Source organism: Botryllus schlosseri, chromosome 2 (assembly GCF_051294905.1).
Source record: "Botryllus schlosseri isolate E-star chromosome 2, Bs_hap1, whole genome shotgun sequence".
NCBI lineage: Eukaryota > Metazoa > Chordata > Ascidiacea > Stolidobranchia > Styelidae > Botryllus > Botryllus schlosseri.
This window is the reverse complement of record NC_137237.1, coordinates 13,212,555-13,221,746: the sequence shown is the minus strand read 5'-3', so window position 1 is coordinate 13,221,746 and position 9,192 is coordinate 13,212,555. Positions and strand designations below refer to the sequence as shown.

Sequence of the window (9,192 nt, the reverse complement as noted above, 5' to 3'; positions counted from 1 at the left end):
CGGATGATGACCTAATTTGTATATTTTTAAATTAGAGAAATCACGAGACAGTTTCGCTTCATAACTGCCAATACTTCTTAACTTACATAAACAGAATGACCATCTGAGATGAAATATTATACTGTGCAAAGTCGTTTTAATTATCAAATTGCGAATAGCCCATTGATACAAACATATTGCTTTAAAGATGTTTGTTGGGGTTTTGGAAAAAAATTGCTGCCAAAATCCATTTTCCCCTGCGATATGCATAACCGCTATTCCAGGATGCGATCTTACCCAAAGATGTCGTTGGAAGCGCTGCGCGTTATTATTCCATTCGCCACGTGGACGTATATTTTCGGCACGCGTTGATTGATATCAAATAGACGGCGCGGATTTTCAAGACACGACCGCGTATTTCAGTATATTTAGCTACAGAATTCGCTTTGAAAAATATTCAAAGCCTTCTTAATTTCTACATAAATAGTCGGCTATGATGTTATTTTGAAGAAAGGTCATTTTGTTGTTGTTTATCAATAGCGTACAGTTGATATTTGGACGATAATAGAGATGACGGTTCCACGATAATAGAGATGAAATTGAACTAAAACTTTTGGGGTCCGTGACGGTCCAAAAGGGGTCCGCGAAGACAAAATGGTTGAGAACCACTGCTCTAAATCAACGGTTCAAGCAATGGGCCGTTACTAGTGCCGGGCAGTTGGTTTTTGGTCTTATGTTTTTTTTGTCGGCATAACTCTACCAAGTAGTAATTGTGGCAATTTTACACTCATCACGCCTGTTCACAAGAGTGCACGAGGTATAGCGATAGCCACAACTTTAAATGGTCCACCACTCCTAAAAAGGCTACAGAGCACTTCTCTCTGTGATCTGTACCACAACGACATTGGTAAGAAAGAATGGAAGTGGGCTTTTGTCACAACCGTTCACCACGAGATTGCGACGCGTCATTCAATAAGCTTGATTCCGGGATTCCCATAGAAGTGAAATTCGAGCAGAGCACGCATCTTCTTTGTAATTATGCAAAGCGCTGCGCAGCTGAGACTCTACTGTCGATAACTCTGTTGATTTATGATATTTGCTTAGTTATCAGCAACCTTAACTATGGGATTCTCAATAGACCGAAAATACCCTCGGAAGTCAGTAAACAAATATATTATTAGGCTGTTGTTAGAAGCTTTGAAATCATTAATATTTAACGAATCTGGAATAGGTTGCTTTGTAGGTGTCGTAGACAGCTTACTGTGATTTAGATTACAAAGTACAGATTATTTATAGTACTGCTCGATGTGAAGTGGCGATTTCAACAAGATGAGATTGAGGTACATGAGGCGGAAATGTTTCATAGCGTGGAGAGCATTCAGAGAGCGCGGCCGCGAGCCATGTGTCTTTGAAGTATTCGTATTGATTGCATTATTTGCTGCGCTCTCAATAATTGGTGAGTGGCGTTATGTGTAGAGTTGCGTAACATGCTAATTGGTAAATAAAGAAACTTGTAGCCGCGTGCAGCATTTTGCTTCACAATTTATACCGTGTAATCCGACAAAGGCAGAACCGCCTTCGACAGCATGGGAAATGCATAAATACATCGCTCTCCCAACGATCAGGAACTTATGTATAGAATGGACGAGAACATGAGTCGGCAACCTTTCATGTGCGCAGCGTGCCAAAATATGTCAATTTCCAAATATTACGAACTGCGGTGCGCCAACATTTTCAATTTTGTCATATTTATCGTTTCAAGCAAGGAATCCCACCAACCGCTTATCTGAAGCTGGTAACAGCATCGATTAGGCCAGTGGTTCACAAACACAAAGTATGGGTCGCGAAAGGCATAAATTCTTGTCGCTACCTCACCAGAGCTATCTTTTAATGTACGTAATATCTCCTTAATTTATCGCAAACAAATTATTCGCGCTAAGATCGATCATCTGCGGTTGTTTTGGAAGTTCGGTACCATAGTTAATGAGCGACACGCACCAAAGTTGTTACAACGGTAGCTTATGACTTAATAATGAAAAATGTCTCCACCCCTGTATCATGCAAGTCGCTTTTATGTCACACTAGTTGGTCTGACACTATAGGGTTGTCTGCAAGGCTCTAAAGATCGCGGTGTATATTATCACTTTTCAAAACATATTAGAATCGCTTTCACGTACCAGACGAAACTAAATATAATCTCCTTTCGTGAGACGAACGCGATTCTTAATTCGCATTTTGCTGTGGGGCTCATTACTTTTCTCTGCGGGTCTCATTTCCACCATCCGTCTCAGGCTGCTGGCACAAGACTATTCGGCGGAGGTCATTTTGACGCCTGGACATATCAATATCGAACGTTTTGACCAAAATGCGGCGGTTCTAATTTCAAGGTTTTATCGCCGCCAATTATTTTAGCTGCGGACTTCGCGGAGTCGCTTGTTTTCCGAAGCGTTATATATCTTGGTGTCTCCTAGTTTGGAAATACCCATGGCCGAAATGCTGGTTCTCTCATAGTTGTGCTCCCAAAGCTAGCACAGAACGCACCCCTAGCTCGACTAAAGCATCCAACTGCCACATACGATATTAGCATGGCGTTCTATCATAGTTGCTAAATATACGTTTGGAGTCATTGCTGTATATTAAGCATATTTTGCATTTTTTTTATGGAGGGTGGTATCCAAATTGAAACCAAATGCGGTTTCACTAAATCACGCGAAGCTCGTAGAAACTTTCCAGATATATAGAATATACCGCAAAAGACTACATTTTGCAACTAACATGACTATAACATGTGTGTGTCAATCCATTTGGCGTGTCATGAAAAATCATCTCGCGTGCCACAAGTTGCCGACCCTTGGCCTGGAACTATATTCTGTTCCGTAATGTCTCGAATTTTAGTTTTGGCCTTTTGATGCGCCTCAGCCTAATACATTGTGCAAAGACAAGTATATGTGATTTAGTATCTATCTAGATCAGTGGTTCTCAACCGGGGTCCGCGAAGCATTTTTAGGGGGTCCGCGAAGCCTCAAATTAGTTGATAAGCCAATTTGTATTATTTTTAAATTCAGAAAGTCACGAGGCAATTTCGCTTCATTACTAGTAAAACTACGGAGCTCACATCAACAGAATGGCAGTCTGAGATGAAATATCCTACTGTGCAGAATCATTTTAATTGCTAAATTGCCAATAGCCTACGGGTACAAACATCCTGTTTACAGATGTTTTGTTAGGAATTGTGAAAAAAAAGTTGCAAGAGCAAGGTCAATCACGGTGACTTCGAAATGATTACAAAAATCCATTTTCTCCTGTCATGCATACTGTAACCATTTTTCCATAATAACTTCAAGATAAGCTGCTATAATATAAATAACAAGGCCATATTTGTTGCGATCGTACCGAAATGTGTCGTAGGAAGCGTTACTCGTCATTATTAATTCGCCACCACCTATATTTGTGGAACTGTTGTTATCACCAAGCCTGCAGTAATCATTTATACTAGACAGATGACGATTGCACGATAATTGAGCTAAATTTGAAGTAACACTTTGTGTGGGTCCGCGGGGGTCCGTGACGGTCCGAAAGGGGTCCGCGAAGACAAAAAGGTTGAGAACCACTGAACTAGATTATAGGCTATAAATTTGCGATTTTTGCATCATGTACAGTGTATACACTGTATGATTTGAAATTCAGAATTGCTTGTGAAGTCTCCTTGCCTTGCAATGTTTGAGTGTATAGTTTTGAAACATGAAATGCATTTTCAAAGCTCAGCAGCCTTGCATAAATCTGTAATGATCATTTGGATCGTTAAGCAAAGCAGCAGGGAGGCGCTGGCGATTGTCAAAAATGAATGACGGTTGCTGAGTGATCATTATTGTTTCTGGTCTAGATATACGCCAGCATAAAGATAAACGGAGCCGAGGGAAATAGACCGACAAATCTACTTAGTTTGCCTCCGTCGAGATATCACATTAGCGAACACAGACGAACACCAAAGCCTCTTGGTCTTACACCCTACGTCAGTCGATCTCATTAATGGCACGGACCGGTGCGATCTATTTTTCGGATGCAGCTTTCACCGTAATGTATCAACCTGCCGACTAAAAAATAGGTCAACATGAGACTAAAAGACCTACCTGATTATTCTATATCGCCCATTTTGCCAAGTATAACCTAAATTGTATTGGTGCGCTGCCTTCCGAGACGTTCTCGCGATCTACCGGGAATGGCTTCACGATCTAGCTGTAGATTGTGGTCACCATCATACCAAAAATGCCTATATGTCATTTAGGGTTACCATATGTCCTGCGTTAGGAGGATTTGTCCCTTCTTCTTCAGGAACTCGAAAATGTTCCCCAAGGACGCCTAAAGGACCTCCTTTTTGGGAATTTGTCCTCCATTATATAGCTGTGACAGCCAGACTAATGGACAGGCACAACTCAAAAACGCCATCAATGACGCGGAAACTGTGTGGATGTTCGAGCGGCTCTTTCGGGAGTCGAGTTGGAAAAATGACCTTTTTATGATTTGTAAAACGTGTCGTCCATTCCGGATTCCGAAATTTGGTAACCCTAAATTGTCATTGGAATAACATCTCATCTATGTCGAAAACGCTAGGTCGTTGTTGTGATGCCAGTAGTCGCCAACTTTAATGATACACTATATTCAACACCCGCGAGCTAAGTTGGGCTATGTTCTCATTCAGGTCTTTTTCTACTTTCACGAAACCACAAATACGAAGTCGAAGACCTGAGGAGATCCAGTTCCCAAAAGATCAGCGAATATCGTAGAAAGTTTGATGATAGGGTACGTATTTAAATTTACCTACCGAAATGTATTATTATTTACCATAGCGACAGTGTCGCAGCCAAGGGGATGCCAACTTGCCAAGCGATTCCTTAGTTTTCAAATTCCAACAGTTCTGACGTCATGTTAGTTAGTTGCGTCACACTGTATATGCGCATCTGTATCGCTCAAGTGATGAAATGTTTTATCCTCTCTATGAAGTTTCGATGTGGCAACGCGGCTGTCTGGGCGCCGCGCGCTGTGTGCCAGGTGTGATTTTGACTGTGATGTTAGGTTAAACCCGCATTATTCTTGTCGCTGTGCGAAAACTGAAAACTAAAGCTAAATTGTCGATATCACGTATATGCGCATTGTCACCTAATTATGCATAGTACAACCTATATATAGATAGTCTTTTACAGATAGAGGAAGAGGATTTTTCAGAAATGTCCGACTTTCAACAAATCATAGTTTTCAATCGGTTTCCGATTCGTAGTGCTTTCGAATGTATTCCCAAAACTTATTTTCAAATTCTATGTATTGAATCTTATGCGTGTTATTCATACAGAAAGTGTGCGAAATGCGGAGATTTCCGATACGGTCAACACTAGTGATTATAATAATTAGACCGCGGAACGAGACTATTAAAAGTATGCTTTTATCAGACTTTAGAATGAACGCTGCACAGTGCACACCGTCACCCAAATTTCTCCTTGCAATTTTCGCGAGGTTATCATCAGCATGACCAACACTCGTATTCTGGGTGGAAAGGCTCCCGTGCTTATAACGTAACACGTTTGCTTATTTCTATAGCTGAGACAAGCAGCAGCTGCACACAAAAACAGAGAGTTATCAAAGGCAAGCCAACATAAGAAAGAAGTCAGTAAAGTGCGAGATTTGCACCAACAGCAAATCGAGAAAATCATTGCGGATATCGAATTGAAACTAAAGGATCTAAAGGATTTGTCAAGAGCATATTGGGATCAGCACGCCTTAGTCGTTGATTGAGATGGATCTTCGTCAAATAACTGTCGCCTATTGCTTTCCGTTACAAAGCAATATAGCTATCGATACGTAACATATCGTCAACCCCGATAACGATCACGGTAGACATGATATCTATCGTATCAACCCATATCCGTCCCGTATTACAGAGTCTATTTAGTCAATATACAATGGGCTAGTGGCAGGTAATCGGGGAGTGGGGGAGGTGGCAAACATCTGAAGCAACATAATGTGACATCTCCGCACGTGACTCCATATAATCGTAATCACCCTGCAATTTTCTAAAGTTATTATGATATTTCGTTATTATTAGAGCCCTCTGCGTATTAATCTACTTGCACGTAGGTCTAGTCTCTTTAGAAGTATTATAATAAGCTAAGTATATTGCGATTGCGTCGACCATAATATCACCGTATAAATTTTATTATATACCTGCGCATATGGGCGTAATCAAGCTGAAAACTTTGTATGGCAGCTAAAAGCACGACGTACGTACTACATTACAACTGTCGTATACCTTTTCCGGATCGCTGTGTCGCAGTTTTTCTAAGTTTATGCAATTTGTATTTATTTTAGACTTACATCCCAACGTCTTTCACATTACCGATTTTAAAACAATATGATAGTATTTTGAATGCCTATATTGTAAATGTTTGCATCAGGGACGGGCAACATACATTTTGAGCGGCCTGCAGACAGTTTCCGGTCTTACATGATAATGTGACTCGCGGGTCTGCACACATTTGCGACCATGGATATAAAAAAGACAAAGTTGCGTTACAATCTCACTGACATTCACGTGCAGTCTTTACTATAGAAGGTTCCTACGTTCGACATGCAGCCAGAGTTCAAGGAACTTGTTCCAACCACAGATGTCTCATTGACGGTCCGTGGACATTAGGGCTGTTCAAAAATAATTTTTTTTCTGGATTCCAGCCATTCAGTGATTATATTGTCAGGTTACCCGAAAAAACGCTGCACACCAAATTTGGTTCAATTCTAACAAGTATAGGGCTCCGCGGATCCAATTAAAAATTTAATTTTTATTTTATACAGGAAAATTTTTAAAAAAAAGATTTCAAATTTTTCTGTCAACCCCGTGAAATAGTTGAGCTGTCTTCAGAGACGATGCAAAACAAATTTGAGTGAATTCCATAGTAGAAGCGGAGTTGTTGGAGTTTTTCGTTGATAATCAAGGATAATCCGAGAATTATCAACAAAAAACTCAAATACTGGACATATGACTGAGCATGCGACATTACAGCATGCGAGACTTCGGCATGTGACAACTTGGCATGCGACACATGAGCATGTGGGTTAAATTACAGGTTAGGGGTAGGTTAGGGTTGGATTTATGGTTTGGTTAGGGTTAGGCTTTAGGTTAGGTTAGGTTAGCTTAGGTTAGGCTAGGCTATGTTTCGGATTAGGGTAAGTTTTTGGGTTATACAGTCACATGCTGAAGTGACGCATGCTGATGTGTTCCATGCTGAACTGTCGTTTTCCATTGTGTCGCATGCTCATTGCTCATATGTCGGGCAACCGCGGCCAACTTCTCCTGTAGGCGGGCTTGACATGGGAAAATGAATTACTTGGCGGGCTGGGTTCCTGAATGGAATCGATGCATTAATAGCGTATACAAGGAATAAATCGTATTTAATGAATGTTCAAGTTTCGGTATTTATTCAATTTATTAACGTAATGTACTTCAGTAGCTATTGACGTCAATGAGGGTTGCCCGACATATGAGCATGCGACACAATGGAAACTTGAACATACATTAAATACGATTTATTCCTTGTATACGCTATTAATGCATCGATTCCATTCAGGAATCCAGCGCGCCAAGTACTTCATTTTCCCATGTCAGGCCCGCCTACAGGAGAAGTTGCCCGCCCCTGGTTTAGATGAATGAAATATTTGTTTACGTTATATATATTTCTATTCTTTTACAGCCAGCCTTTTACAATTATACACTTTATCTTTCCGGTCACTCCTATGTCAACTATACCCTCTTCGAGGTTAGCTTGCTCACTGCTCAGGTTTATTTTCAAACCTTTCATCTCAAGTATAATTGAACACTGAGCCGGGCATCCAAACAATTGATAAGCGCTGAGAGTAAACAGTCGTTAGTCTGTCCACAGATATCGACATCCGTTGAATCATCGTCGATATACAAAACTTCCCTTGCGTGATTCCTAACAGGTCTATATCCTTTTTAGTGCATAATACATATTGTATATGCAAGAGCCGACTTCCCCATCGACATCAAACCTCCAGAGGGACATTGTCATTTCTAAATACCACCAAGAGAATGGCGTTTGTCATATTCTATGCCGACATGGTGGTGCATAATTAGTAAATACATTGGAAGCTCACGTCTCATAACATTAACGCGAAACAATAACTTCATATTGTTAATTTCTTCGCTAAAAGCTTTTCGACTGACCCTCATCAGTAGCGAACGTCAGTGATAGGGTGGATCAAATTCGAAATGTAAGAACTATTTTGTGTCTATGACGTAATAATAACAAAAACAAACAACTAGTAGACGGGCAAGATACGGTAGTAACGATACAAAACAAACGTTCACGAGCACATATTCGGTTATAAATAACCGAAAACACAGCACACAACATTAATGAAATATTCCAAGGGTGTAGAGGCGTTCCTTCTGGCGACAGAGAGAGCTACACTGAAGAGTTGGTACTATCTCTTGGTCTTGATTTTTGTGTGCCACCGACTGAAATCAAGCGTGAGAAAGTCTTTGCTGAATTTGAGGTGTTACTTGGACAATTGTCACATCATCACCAGAAATTTGATGATGAATGCAGAGCAAAGGAACACAGTGAGAAAATTGTGGCCCTGAAAGCCAAACTAAGCAGCTTAGCGCACGGTTTTTGCGGAACTCCAATCGACAGAAGTGATTTCACAATGACGTCCGATTGTTACAGGAGCATCAGATCCCTGAAATCCAATAAGTCAATTCATATAACCAAGCCTGATAAAGGATCTGGTGTAGTCATTTTGAATAGGTGTGACTACATTTCAAAAATGGATATAATTCTCGGCGACCAGTCTAAATTTGAAATCATTGGCCCTGCGTGTGACAATGACAACACCTCAAAGATAGAAGCACGTATTCAGCGTCTACTATTGACCCTCAAGAAGGCGGGAAAAATCTCTTTTGCTGTATACGACGACATCAGACCTACCGGCTCCATTCAACCACGGATGTATGGCCTTCCGAAGACTCATAAATCGAATGTACCCTTACGTCCGATACTATCGATGGTTCGATCAGCGTATCATAAAGTCGCGAAGTGGATTGCGAGATATCTTGAGCCGGTGAGTTTGATTTATGGTGGTAACTGCATTCGTGACTCGTTCACATTTGCTGATACCATTCGTAATGTTGATCTCGATGTGTCA

The 9,192-nt window shown here is 40.8% G+C and overlaps 1 protein-coding gene across 1 annotated transcript; it reads left to right on the top strand.

Annotated features, from left to right (window-relative positions):
* The first annotated feature begins 1,026 nt into the window (after nucleotides 1–1,026).
* LOC145433677 (uncharacterized) lies at nucleotides 1,027–6,402 on the top strand. Its single transcript, XM_080310845.1, has 3 exons — nucleotides 1,027–1,435; nucleotides 4,679–4,779; nucleotides 5,572–6,402. Exons 1-3 carry the CDS (start codon nucleotides 1,309–1,311, stop codon nucleotides 5,764–5,766), a joined length of 423 nt encoding a protein of 140 aa, XP_080166971.1. The 5' UTR covers nucleotides 1,027–1,308; the 3' UTR covers nucleotides 5,767–6,402.
* The last annotated feature ends 2,790 nt before the right edge of the window (nucleotides 6,403–9,192 follow it).